The 13,811-nt window shown below is 34.1% G+C and overlaps 2 protein-coding genes across 2 annotated transcripts in view; both read left to right on the top strand.

Annotated features, from left to right (window-relative positions):
* Positions 1,351–4,529, top strand: LOC105163255 (phospholipid:diacylglycerol acyltransferase 1). The gene is made up of 5 exons (XM_011081541.2): positions 1,351–1,945; positions 2,254–2,476; positions 2,577–3,188; positions 3,311–3,570; positions 3,882–4,529. Exons 1-5 carry the CDS (start codon positions 1,527–1,529, stop codon positions 4,363–4,365), a joined length of 1,998 nt encoding a protein of 665 aa, XP_011079843.1. The 5' UTR covers positions 1,351–1,526; the 3' UTR covers positions 4,366–4,529.
* Positions 9,062–13,811, top strand: part of LOC105163286 (polyadenylate-binding protein-interacting protein 4-like) — a gene marked incomplete in the record, with an annotated part of 8,618 nt that continues 3,868 nt past the window's right edge. Inside the window, 10 exon segments of the mRNA XM_020695092.1 lie at positions 9,062–9,207; positions 9,463–9,515; positions 10,975–11,151; positions 11,221–11,364; positions 11,488–11,621; positions 11,853–12,043; positions 12,364–12,541; positions 12,633–12,869; positions 13,379–13,500; positions 13,664–13,733. Of these exon segments, the coding sequence (XP_020550751.1) occupies positions 11,016–11,151; positions 11,221–11,364; positions 11,488–11,621; positions 11,853–12,043; positions 12,364–12,541; positions 12,633–12,869; positions 13,379–13,500; positions 13,664–13,733 (1,212 nt within the window).

Here is a 13,811-nt window from a genome sequence, read left to right on the forward strand (position 1 = left end):
GAATTTAGATAGACCCAGTTAACAAAAACACATATATTTTATATGAAAAATAAGTCTAGACTAAATTTCCAACAAAATTTGGGACCGGAGATCTTATTCCTGTCGCAATATGCGCGGCAAATTATTTCAATTTTTTGGAATTTTTCCTCCAAAACTTTTGATTTTATGAGGATATTTTGAATTTTATCTTCCACCATATTTTCTTAGCCCGCCAAAAATTAGTAACTTTGCAATGGGATTTTGTAGGGGATTTTGCAATGTGCCTTACTAGTCGTTGGGAAATAGCCGTTAGTTCATTGACGGTCATTGACAGATGTCGTAAATTTGTCCATCTTTTGAATTTGATTACCAACAAGTGACAAACGGACGAATAAAAAAGTTATATTTTTTTTACAAATATTGTCCCAAAATTGTGGTGGTCTTTTTCCCTTGCAGAAAACTGTCAAAATTTGAGGACAACAAAATTATTGCAATTGGTTTTGCAGCAGGAGTCGATGAGACTAATTTTGCAACAGTATTTGCAACGACAAATCCACTTGATGACATCATCTTGGGACAGAATATGCCCATTATAATAAAATAATTATTTTGTAGTGTTTGCGACAATTTTACGCATTTTATTTTTATTATTAATTCTTACCAATAATAACTTTTACAAAATAACAGCCACTGTTATAAAATTTATTATAGAGAAAAAAACACTAAATGTATAAGTAATGGAAATATATTATCATTTAATTTCTTTATCATTAATTTTTTCTTTTCTTGTAGTGATTTCTACTAATACAGTATTTTATTCAATAAACTAATCTTCTCTTTCCAGTTGAGGTTTATAGTTCTATATTTCTTAATAAAATGAAAATTACTTATTCAAAACTACTTCAATTGCCAAATCAAAAAAAAAAATCGACTTTATATTATTACTATCACATATATAGAAAAAATAGTATTTTTGGTCTTATAATTTAGGGTTTTTATACTTTTGATCATATTGATTACAAAAATCTTATTTTTAGTCTCAAAACTTTAAAAAAAGCAGCATTTTTTTATCCTAAAATACCAAACATGTGACTTTCGTTAAATCTTTAATGAAAAAAGTGACACATTTTGTAAGTCATAGGACTAAAAATAATAATTTCGTAACCAATATACGAGACCAAAAATGTGAAAATTCAAAGTCACGTGACGAAAAAGCTATTTCCGCTGCTACACGTACATGTATGTCCATGTGTGTGAGTGTGACTAGTTGAGATAAGGCATTTCATCCGTTATATACTAAAAAAGGCATGCACAAATGCTAACAACGTTATTCGATTGCTAAACTCAAGCCACATCACACGCATTCATTACACTCCATTCTGCAGGCATGGGCCCACATAATCGTTTTTCTCCGTCCTTAATTTCTCAGAACCAATTAGTCACTCCTCCTTCCATCGCAGCGCCGCCGTGGTGATCTTGAAAAGGTACATGCAGGTCAACTATTATCTTCTACTCATTCATATTTTCAAGAAAAAAACAACTTCAAGATGTCAGTGTTAAGAAGGAGAAGGATCCAAGAAGAAGATGAATCAACAAGAATTGTTGATTATGATCTCGATAAAAAATTAAAATCCGAAAAAGAGATGATGATGATGAGCAAGTGGTCTTGTATGGATAGTTGTTGCTGGTTGATTGGATGTGTATGTGTTATGTGTTGGTCGTTTCTGTTTTTGTACAATATGATACCTTCTTCTTTTTCGGACTATATGAGTGAGGTGATAAGGGGTCGTCTGCCTGATCCCCCTGGCTTGAAGTTGAAGAAAGAGGGGTTGAGGGCTAAGCATCCTGTGGTTTTTGTGCCTGGAATCGTGACCGGAGGATTGGAGTTATGGGAGGGACATCAATGTGCGGACAAGTTATTTAGAAAGAGATTATGGGGAGGGACTTTCGGAAAACTCTATAAGAGGTAACTATCTATCTATATCTTGCTCATGTTAACATTAATTTGTTAGAGAATTAGAACCAACGGTCCGCAATTCGGTCGAGTTGCGGTTCCACTGGTTTTGGCCGGCCTATGTAGGGTTGAAATGCTATGCATTTTGAAGATATGATTGACCGGTTTTATTTTCTGTTTGTAATTACATAAGTTAAATCGACCAGTTTGGTCCGAGTTTATCAATATTATTTTATAATTGTTTTGACGTGTGTTAGTTAATTTTAATTGTTAGTTTTCATTGAAAATTTTAAGTTATTTTTGGACGGATTGTTTTGTAGTCCTTTATGTTGGATGGAGCATATGTCATTGGACAATGAAACTGGTTTAGATCCTATTGGCATAAGGGTGAGGCCTGTGACAGGTCTTGTTGCTGCAGACTATTTTGCCCTAGGATATTTTGTTTGGGCAGTTCTAATTGCTAATCTTGCTCAGATTGGATATGAGGAGAAAACCATGTATATGGCTTCATATGATTGGAGACTTTCATTTCAGAATACAGAAGTAGGTATTTCTCATATTTATGTAATTAAAGTCTATTAAATAGGATATATATATATATATATATACATATATTTATTGATAATGGTAAGTTTACATTCAGGTCCGAGACCAAACATTAAGTAGAATAAAAAGTAATATAGAACTAATGGTCTCTACAAATGGTGGCAATAAGGCGGTGATCGTTCCACATTCGATGGGTGTTGTATATTTCTTGCATTTTATGAAATGGGTGGAGACACCTGCTCCGATGGGCGGAGGCGGTGGACCGAATTGGTGTGCTAGGCACATTAAAGCTGTGATGAACATTGCCGGACCGCTTTTAGGTGTTCCGAAAGCTATTTCTGGACTTTTTTCTGAAGAAGCAAAGGATGTTGCTGTTGTCAGGGCCATAGCACCAGGTGTTCTGGATAAGGATTTATTTCGAATTCAAACTCTACAACACATAATGAAGATGACGAGAACATGGGATTCAACCATGTCAATGATACCAAAAGGTGGAGACACTATTTGGGGAGATCTTGATTGGTCACCTGAGGAAGGCTATGTTCCTAATACAAGAAAGCAAATTAATGCATTCGATGTTATTGACGATCATAATAAGTATCAAAATACCAAATCAAAAACAAATCATGTCCATTATGGAAGAATAATATCTTTTGGGAAAGACGTAGCAAGAGCTCATTCTTCTCAAATTCAGAGGACTGACTTTCGGGTAAATTTTCTTTATTTTCTATGATTGTCAATCGATAAAAAATATCTATATATAGCAAATTACAAATCTCTTCATGATTTAATATCAATTGTATTAATAGGATCAATTGGTTATACCTACAGGGTGCTGTAAAGGGTAATAATTTTGCAAACAACGGTTGTGGGGATGTGTGGACAGAGTATCATGACCTGGGTTTTAGTGGTATTAATGCTGTAACTGAATATAAAGCATATACTGCCGGAGATATTGTGGATCTATTAAAATATATTGCCCCAAAAATGATGGCACGTGGTAGTGCCCATTTTTCCTATGGCATAGCTGCTAATTTGGATGATCCCAAGTATGCTCATTACAAATATTGGTCAAATCCATTGGAAACCAAGTAAGTATTACTACTTTTGTCTTTATCTGAATCTCTTTTAGGATAAATTACAACACGTTCTCTTAAAATTTATAATAATTCTAAATATTTTTTTAAAAATTTATAAATAGCATTTTAAAATTAATGATTTTCTAACAAATATTCCCTCATAACAGTCCATTAGATGGGGTATTTGTTAGATGTACGATCGTAAATTCTAGAGGGTGTTTGTAACTTTTCAAACGAAGAAGAAATATTTGTAACTATAGTAAATTCAAAAGAGCTCGTTGTAGTTTCCTTACTATATTAACTAACCAAAAATGGTTTTGCAGGTTGCCAAATGCTACTGACATGGAGATCTTCTCGATGTATGGAGTTGGCATTCCAACTGAAAGAGCTTATGTTTACAGGCAAAGTCCATATGCAGAATGCTATATTCCTTTTCAAATTGATACATCGGCAAGTGAAGAAGATGGAGATATGTGCTTGAGAGACGGTGTCTTTACAGTGGACGGGGACGAAACTGTGCCTGTTTTAAGTACAGGCTTCATGAGTGCAAAAGGTTGGCGTGGAAAAACTAGATTTAATCCTTCGGGAATCAAAAATTATGTAAGGGAATACGAGCACGCTCCTCCGTCTAACTTTCTTGAAGGCCGCGGCACACAGAGTGGCGCTCATGTCGATATAATGGGAAATTTTGCTTTGATTGAGGACATTATGAGGGTTGCTGCAGGTGCTACTGGAGATGATTTGGGAGGTGATCATGTATATTCAGACATCTTCAAGTGGTCGGAGAAAATTAAGTTAGACTTGTAAGTTTAGAGTCGAGAGGTAAGAGTTATGAAGGCGATCTTCTTACAACAACACAACCGAACTTAACATAGCAAGTGCATATGCTAGCTGATGACTCCTATTTATATTGATTGGTATGTAAATCACAACGGATTTTTCTAAAGTCTATCATAATTACAATTACCTTCTCGTTGTTTGAAAAATTATAAATAACCTCCTATTATAATTTTACCATAAAGTTTTTCTGTTAGATTTGCTATGTTCTTGGGATAATTTTATTTTTTGTACCCAAATTATACTCCTTTTTTACTTTTAATACTCCATGTTTTCAAGTCACCGGACTTGATACCTAAAGTTTTTAATTTTCATCTGTCCGAGTACCCTCCATTAAGTTGACCATTAAAACAAACAGTCAACCCAATTTTGGAGGAAAAATTAGGTGATCTTGTCTATATAAGGGCATGTTTAGCTGTCATTTTATTCAACATGCAAAAAAAAATTTATTTTGATTTTAATTTTATAATTAAGGAGAATAATGTAAGAAAAATATATATCAACCCAATTTCTATAAAAAAAATGCTACTTCAAATCGTTATGGAAATACCAATTCGAATATTTTCTCTAAATTCAAATCATTATGAAAATAAAAACGCATGCTTAATGCGGAGTAACGTAGAGATAATCACCTAGTAATAATTTAAGAAAACTAACAACCTCTTATGTTCAATCATTACTCACATTGTTCGCAAAAAAATAAATAGAGAAAATCGAATGAGCCATTCGAAGAGTGTCAATATACTTTTCAGTCAATAAAATTGCACATCTATATTTTGATATATTATATCATTGTTTGTGTACAAAATAAGAAATACATTTCAATCATTATTTTTGTCTAAGATAATTTTATTTATATATTTATTAAAACCTTTTATTTCACTAGTCATAAAAAAGTTAAAAAAAATATTTATTAAATAATTAAAAAAAAGTATGAAAAATTATAGCATAAACCCTCGACAAATAGAGTATGACAACATTTGCTTGTGGCCAAGCAAAAAAAAGGCAAAAATGTGCTATTTTTCAGTAAAATTGGTATTTTTTTTTATAGAAATTGGATTTAATACGTATTTTTTAAATTATTGTCTTCAATTATGAAATTGAAATAAATCTCAAATTATCGTGCACTCCTGGCTGCTTGCATTTACAACATTTGGAGGGAACGAAATTTGAGACACTTTGAGCATACGGAGCGACCACCGAATATAATAGCCATCATTATTGTAGAAGATATTAGACAGAGGATTATCAGTGTTAATTTATCTTGTTCTGTTAGTTCATGTGCGTTATATAGATTATGGCGGATCTCTTGGCCTGTCGAGGAAGAAACCACCAGTTGAGCACTGTTTTACTGTATGATCTCGTTTTATTAATGAAACTTACATTTACCAAAAAAAAAAATTGAAATAAATCAAACAAAAAATTATGTGTTGAATAAAATAAAAGTCAAACATGCCCTTACATAGACAAATTCTTCCCTAAGTTTTCCTCCAAAATTAGATCGACCGTTTACTTTAGCGTCAACTTAATGGAAGTTACTCAAGCTAATAAAAATTAAAAACTTTGGATACCAAGTCTGATGATTTAAAACTTTGAGGTACTAAAACTGAAAAAAGAGTATACTTTGAATATGAAAAGTGAAATTATCCACTATGTTTCTGCCTTGCTGCTCAAGTTTTGAAAAAAAAAAAAAAACTCTTTGTTCTCCTTATAAGAAAGAAGGCGGCGAGCAAACTGGATGGGGGCGTTATTGGGGGTAAGAAGGGGGCTGAGATGCCGGTGAAGGTTTGGATTTTTGGTGTGGAATTGGGGAGGGGAGGGGAAAAAGGGGCTTTGTGAGACTAGGGATGGAAATGAGGGCACACTAGCAACGGTGGAGAGAGGTGGGCTAGACGCCATCACCTTCAAACAGAGATGGGGAAGAGATTTAACGTCGGCGATTTCTAGTCCCATTTTTCTCCGATGTCTGCAGCTCCACAAATGGCTTCAAGCTATAACCCACTTTCTTCTTCTTGACTTTTCTTTTTTCATTGCCTTGGGTGGGGAAGGAAGTCGTGGTAGCATGCGCAGATGCTGGCGGTTGAATCTGTAGAGTGACAACCTCAAGATCCTAATCAACTATTACAATAATATGGAGTACAAAACTCCGAATATAAATGCAGAAAATATAAACAGATTATATTTAAGAAATGAAGCAGTAGGTTCAGATAGAACCAGATCCAAAGCGGCCAACAAATGCCTATAGATCGTCACAGAGACTTTAAACTACACAAGATCAAGCCCACGGTTACCCCACTATCAATCGACTCAACATATCACAACGACCTCGTTTCCTTCAGTCACAGAGACCTAGTAATAATGTCACAAAGATTTCGATTTCCTTTGATTACAGAGACCTAGTAATAGCGTTTATTCAAAAGCTTTTGGAAGTGAATATAGATGTTGTGTTCTTAAATTGAAAAGATACAAAGGTATATATAAGGGTCAAGAAGAGACAATGTATGGAAGGTGAGGAAGCTTTCCTAAAAGCCATTGGATTGGCTTTGGAAAGTTTCCTTCCAAAAGACGGTAGAAGAAGGAAGTAGAGACAAGGAAATCCATGGAGGATTTTAGATACAGAGAGAGAGGAGAGAAAGTCATTTCAGCGGCGCAAGAGATATGAGGGAGAAACAACTAAATGATTAGGGTTAGGGACATACAATATATATATATATATATATATATATGGGAAGTTGGGTGGGGTTATCGGGTTAGGGTCGGATTGTGGGTCATGCCTAGTGGGCCGACATTGTGGGCTTTTGCTTAGTGGATCAATGGGCCATAAAAAACCCAACAAGGTCTTTGAAATGAGGTTGGGAAGGCTCGGGCATCTGAGGGATGTCTAAGTGTGTCATTATCTGCATTCTCATTCCCATGATGAAGATGTAGGGCAGAAGTAAAATAATAAATAAATAATGAAAAATATATTGTATATTATTATCAATTTTGTTATTAAACATATATTTGATTATTATATTGTATATATTATATATTAATATTGTTATTAGATATATATGTTACAGTATTATATATTAATAAATATTTTTTCTATGAAAATGAATATGGTGGTGAAGGGAAAAATGATATAAATATAAGATGTATATATAAAAAAGTTTAAATATTTTTACATGATTTATATTTTGTGATGAGATTATGTGATACTCATATTTTTGTCCTATTATGTGGTAATTTTGTTAATTTCATTTTTTACAGAAATAAATATAATATAAAATTATCACACAATGATCATTCAATTATTCATACAAAGTAAATAAAATATTAAATTATCATCTTATAAGATATCCCAATATTAATCATGAAGTTATCAATCCCTCTTTAATAACTTGATTTTAACATAATTTTTTGGTTTTCTTTTTAATAGCTAAAGATGGATATTAGACTTATACATTAATTTCGACACTAGAAGTCAAATATAAAAATATGGATATATCTTGTCTTTTATATTAAAAGAATAAATAAATTTAAATTAATTCATAATGAGATATATTTTCTTAAGTTTGGACAATAAATAAATAAATAAATACATTTATATATTTGGCAGGTGCTTCAAATAAGTAATTTTATTTATTTAATTTGAAATTAAGTTATAATTAATTGAAAATTAGAATTTCTAGCAAAATTGAAGAGACGTGACTGAAACATTTCTTTTGAGAAGTTATGTAGCTTTTTGAATTAATTGCTACATAATATGAAACATTCCAACCATTGAGAAAAATATTTTCCATGTCTCAAGTCTATTTCTTTTTTTTTATTTCGGACAATGATTGAGTGTAATAAATTAATAACAAAAAATATAGATAAATATTTTTGAATTTTGGATTTTTTAACAAATGTCCCCCATCTCACTATTTGGTCTAAAAATACGAAATTATATTTTTTTCTAAATAAAAATATGAAATTACGCTTACACTCTCTCCTAAGAGTTTTGGTTTATACTTAATCCTCTTACGGTAAGGTTTGAATGGAAAATGCTAAAGTAAGCAGAAAAAAATATAAATTTTTAATTTTGCACCTCATTTAACATTTTCGTACTTATAATGGGTGAATATAGTATATATGGAGTGAGTTTAACATTATTATATTTTTTCCTTATAAGTACAAAATGGTTAATAAAAAAGTTAAAATGTAGGGTAACATTAAAATTTATGTAATTTTTTTTTACTAAAGTTAGCATTTTTCATAAAGATCCTGACAAAAGGTGTTCAGGTGTAAATAATGAATTTTCGAAGGGGTTGTAAGCGTACTTTTATTTTTTTTTGAAAAAAAGTGTAATATTTTATTTTTAGAGAGGGTTTAAATGTAATTAACTCTATAAATGTTTAAAATAAGAGACGGAATTTTATTTATTTTTTGGATAAGTGAATTTGATGAGGAAAATTATGCTCAATGCCAAGTATAAAAAAAAAAATTAATTTTAGATTGATGCATTTAAAAAATTTAAAGATCTAAATTAAAACAAAATATCTAATTTAAGGGTTAAAAAATGAATAATTATTTCCACCTCATGTTGTATTCCAAAATCACTTTCCCTTGACAAACTCAAATATAAACGGGTCGGGTATTCGGAGTCGTGACGTCCGGAATAAAACGCAGCACACATATTAGCGCCGATCATAATTTCATTTGCTCTTTCCTGATTCGGGTCCGGCTTTCGTGTGGCGGTAACCCCAAAAACCACGGAACGACACCGTTTCCTCTCTGATTCAACCCTTCTCCCGGATCGACCCCTCTCTCGCTCCCCCTATTTCCCTCGTGAGTATCTTTCCACATTCCTGCATGCAATTTATAGGTTTTTTTTGTATTGATTTAATGGTTAGATCATAGGGTTTTCGGGGAGGATTTCTAGGGTTCTTTTTTCCTTTTTACTATTGGTCACTCGTGGACAAATACAATAATCGAATACAAAAAAAATGAAATTGGGTGTAAGACATTCATATGTGTTTGGGCTATGCGCAATCCTCTATAGTTTGTCTGTTCTTTTGATTTTTCTCTTTTTTGCTTATACAGATGGTTGGGCTTCAGCGTGCCCTGGAAATTGTTCATTCTACTTTCCTGATTTGGTTGGTGTTAATAATTACTTGTAGATATTTTTATTGACTTGAAGTAGCAAGGATATTGGTCTAAGTGCAGCAGTATGGGTAGTTATTGGACATTAAACAGTTGATGCAGGTGGCCCTGATGCTTCTTTTTGTACAGTGTTCTGATACTTTTCAGCCTGATTGAATAGTTCAACTCCTATATTTAATTGATGAATATGATTGGATTCAATTCTGGAGAGTTTTCAGTGCCAAATCACATACGGACATTTCCATAGAATTGCATGTTCATATAAATGCAATCCTATGCCAGCTTTTTGAGGGATCTAATGTTTGCTAAGACTTGTATCAAAGACAGTCTACTTTATATGTTTGTCATTCTTGTGTGTATTTAGGATTGCCCAGTATGATGGATTATTAGCTAGGAACAGTTACTTGTTATCATTTGACAGAAAAAACTTTGTTTGGCTTTTAGGTGGTCACTACAAGAAATGGTAAGCTTATGAGATTTAAAGTACGTGATTCATGTGTTCTTTATGGCGTTGGGCTTTGGCAGTTTTCTGAATTCTGAGCACAATTTTGGTCCTAGGAATTACTTCTGCTATTTTTGGTTAGTGCTAACTGAAACAAGATGCTGGATTATCATGTTCCCCACACTTGTAACTCCCGAAACAGGTGATGGATCCCTAGACAAATATGGGCCATTTTCATTAATGCACAGGTTATTATGTAGAAGCATAGCCCTAAAGTATGGTCTAAACAAATGTATACATTGATAAGGTTGATCCAGCCGGAGAAATATAAGTTCTAGCAACATGTGGTTACTCCTGCTAGAGGGTGAACGTAATATTACCTTGCACCTTTACATCTTGAGATCATCATCGGCAGCTACTAGGTTGCGTGAGGAAGCACTTGGGATTTGCTTCTGACGTTATACTATATTGGCTGGTCTTAACATAATTGTGTGAGTTTTATAGTGAAGTTGCTCACTGATATTTTGGGTTGTAGGTATAACCTTTGGACAATTTTATAGATATGCTGCAATATATCATCCCTGTTTTTCATGGCTAGAGTTGATTGAGTTTTGGGCCTTTTGAAAATCTCCAAGCCCAAAAGTAAATACGCAGGTTTTGTTGCTTGGTGCAGTAAATTGTTGATTTACTTACAACTTTACCATGGGTTATCAACATCGTAAAGATACCAAATACCATCATCTAAGTCTACCTTCCCAAAAACTAAAGCATGCGAGGATAGAGACAGTAGATTCTATTTGTTCTCAGGCATCTGATTTTATGGCTGGACAACTGCTGAAATCATATTGTTATCTTTTGTATTAACATGATAAGTTTTCTTGTACTGAATGTGGGCTGACACCAGGCATTCAGTTTTACATTATTCTCTTTGTAATTGATCTTTACGCTATTCCTTGTCAAAGATTTATTGTGAAACCGTTTGTCACATTTCTAGTCATTTTCTGAACCAGGGCCTAGGTAATCTGCATAGACTTGAACTCATCCTTTCAAGATGAATATGCAGCAAGTTGTGCAGCCTAGATCTTCTTCTAATGGATATGGCCGCCGTAAAGTTGAGAGAGACGCTGCAACTAGGTTTGATAATAAATTTAAGACTGGAACAACAAATTCTAGCAGGACTAGTTTTGGTAAGAGTTCTTCCTCTATTCCATCTGTAAATCTAATAACTTCCTTTATTCTAATTCAAGTAATTATAGGTAAAGGAGGGGGACTTGAATCACCATCACGGGATCGACTAATATATTTAACTACATGCCTCGTTGGACACCAAGTGGAAGTCCAAGTGCTGGATGGATCTATATTCTCTGGAATATTTCATGCGACAAATGCAGAGGATTTTGGTATGTGAAAATATAGTTCCACTAGTTTAATGATAAGAAAACTTGCTTAATGAAGCCTAATTTTGAACTATGCATGGAGAATAAGATTGCAATTTCTTTGACAAATATGTTCTTATGGTGCAGGAATTGTTCTTAAAATGGCTAATTTAATTAAAGATCGCTCTCGAGGGCAGAAAAATATTTCAGATTTCCCAAGCAAGCCTCCTGCTCGGACTCTGATCATACCAGCTAAGGATCTTGTACAAGTGATAGCAAAGGTTCTATTGTGTCTCCTGTCCTGTTTGTAAACTTGTATTACTGATTCCAGGTTTCCATTACAGGTTTCCACTGCTAAATCAACAATAATGCATAATCCTGTTGGTAGATGGTTTTGTAGCAGTATTTTGTTAGGGCTTGTCAAGCAGCAGTTTCTTAATTCTGATTAAATGATATATATCTGTTACTGGAAGTTATGAAGTGAACCACCTTTTTTGGTTGCACTGGAATAGGGTCTGCCTGTAACAAAGGACGGCCTAACAAACGAGCTTCAGCATGAAAAGCAGCAAGAGCTTTTGACTGATTCCTGCATATCACAGTCTCGGCATGTGGAGGTGGGGAGAGAATTGGAGCGTTGGGTCCCTGATGAAAATGATCCTGCCTGTCCCGAACTGGAGAATATCTTTGATGGCCCTTGGAATAGGTTTGGAATCACATTTCTTTTCTAAAATTTAGATAACGTTTCTTAGATACATGACCAGTTAGACAACACCTGAAATTTCTCTTTGGCTGAGCTCTTATAAATTGCATTTCTTTTTACTGCCTTTATTTGCAATTTTAAAGTAACCAAGTTTAGGTCAGTATGATGTCCTTTTAGACATGGATTAAGTTATTATTTTGCTGTTTATCTGTTGAAGCATCATTTCTTTCATGGCAAAGTTCCAAGAGGTGGTTCTGAAAATCTACTTTTATGTGCTGCTTCTGATGTTTTGACTGATGCAATGCTTCTTATTGCCATATCAGAGGCTGGGATCAGTTTGAAGCAAATGCAACTTTATTTGGAGTCAAGAGCACCTTCAATGAGGAACTTTACACAACAAAGCTTGAGAGAGGCCCTCAGATGCGAGAATTGGAAAGAGAAGCTTCACGGCTAGCAAGAGAGATTGAGGGTGAAGAAACCCATGATCTTCATCTAGCAGAGGTTAGGACTTGACTAACTATTTATTTGTTTTCTCTTAACCTTTTAGTTTCTGCTTTCTGCTTTCCTTCACCCCATCATATTGTTTCCGTAGGAGAGAGGTATTCAGCTAGATGGAAATCTTGAAATTGATGAAGAAACACGATTTTCGTCCGTTTACCGGGGAGTTGATGACAGTGGATATGATGAGATTGAGGACATACTGTTGGATGCACGAAATGATGAAACATTTGGAGGCATCTCCAGTTCTGTTATTGGCAAACCTCTGATGGACATGCATAGTGGGAAAGCTAGTGATGGCACTCGTGTGTCGTCAAGATCTTCCTCACTGGTACTTATCCTACAGGAAATAGCTTTTCTTCATTCTCGTACCAAGATTGGGGGCGTACTGTTTTTTAATTTACTTCCCCGATCTTTTCTAATGAATGCATTAGATTGTTCAAAAAGGAGTACAATTCAAGTTGAATAGTCCATTGGACAAAAGAAGAGCGACAACCTGTGACTAATCCCTCAATTTTTATTTTCTTTTGGGTGGGGTGGGGGGGAAGGAATAGCGGGTTTAACATGCATGTTTGGCTGAAATTCTCTAAAGTATTTTCTTTCCTCATTTTCCTCCATCTTTTATCCCACACTTTTCTCCTGCTTCTCTTCCGTTGAAACTATAGACTGCACTGTTGCAGAAACAGTGAGGCTTTCTCTATTTTCTATAAATTTTCTCTATTCTTTTATTTGCATTTCTTCTGTTGTGAGGGTTCATTTAAATGGACTAATTTTTTTACTGTCCTTTTTTGGATACCATTAGCCTTATGTTTTCATTGATATTTGCTTTTCTTGCTGCAGGAAGAAATGCAATCTATGACTGCTATGAGCAGGGATGTGTATCATTCAGGTTCCGAGGATCAAGGTCAAGAGTTGTTAGCTGAAGGGCTTTCTAAAGATTTCGCTGTGATTGATGCAACCAGGTCTGTTTAGTTCAACGTAATGCATAAATTAACACGAAGGCCCATGTTATCTTGAGTGAGAACATGAATTGTTGGATGATATTTTGATTTTCCTTAAGTTTAATTACCACATCTTGTCTTGAAGAAATTCCACTAATGGCTAAGGGGTGTTATTTTCATTCAGGGTTCAGGGTAACCAACTTATTGGTCATGCTGAAAGTAGTTGCGCTAAGGAGGATAAAGATAAGCAACTGGTTAGTGTTTGTTGACTTCTCTGAAGCTGGGTTTCTGTTTCAGTGTTAAAAAGTGGTGAGTACTTCCTCACACATTAA

This window comes from Sesamum indicum, linkage group LG1 (assembly GCF_000512975.1).
Source record: "Sesamum indicum cultivar Zhongzhi No. 13 linkage group LG1, S_indicum_v1.0, whole genome shotgun sequence".
In the NCBI taxonomy this organism is placed as follows: Eukaryota; Viridiplantae; Streptophyta; class Magnoliopsida; order Lamiales; family Pedaliaceae; genus Sesamum; species Sesamum indicum.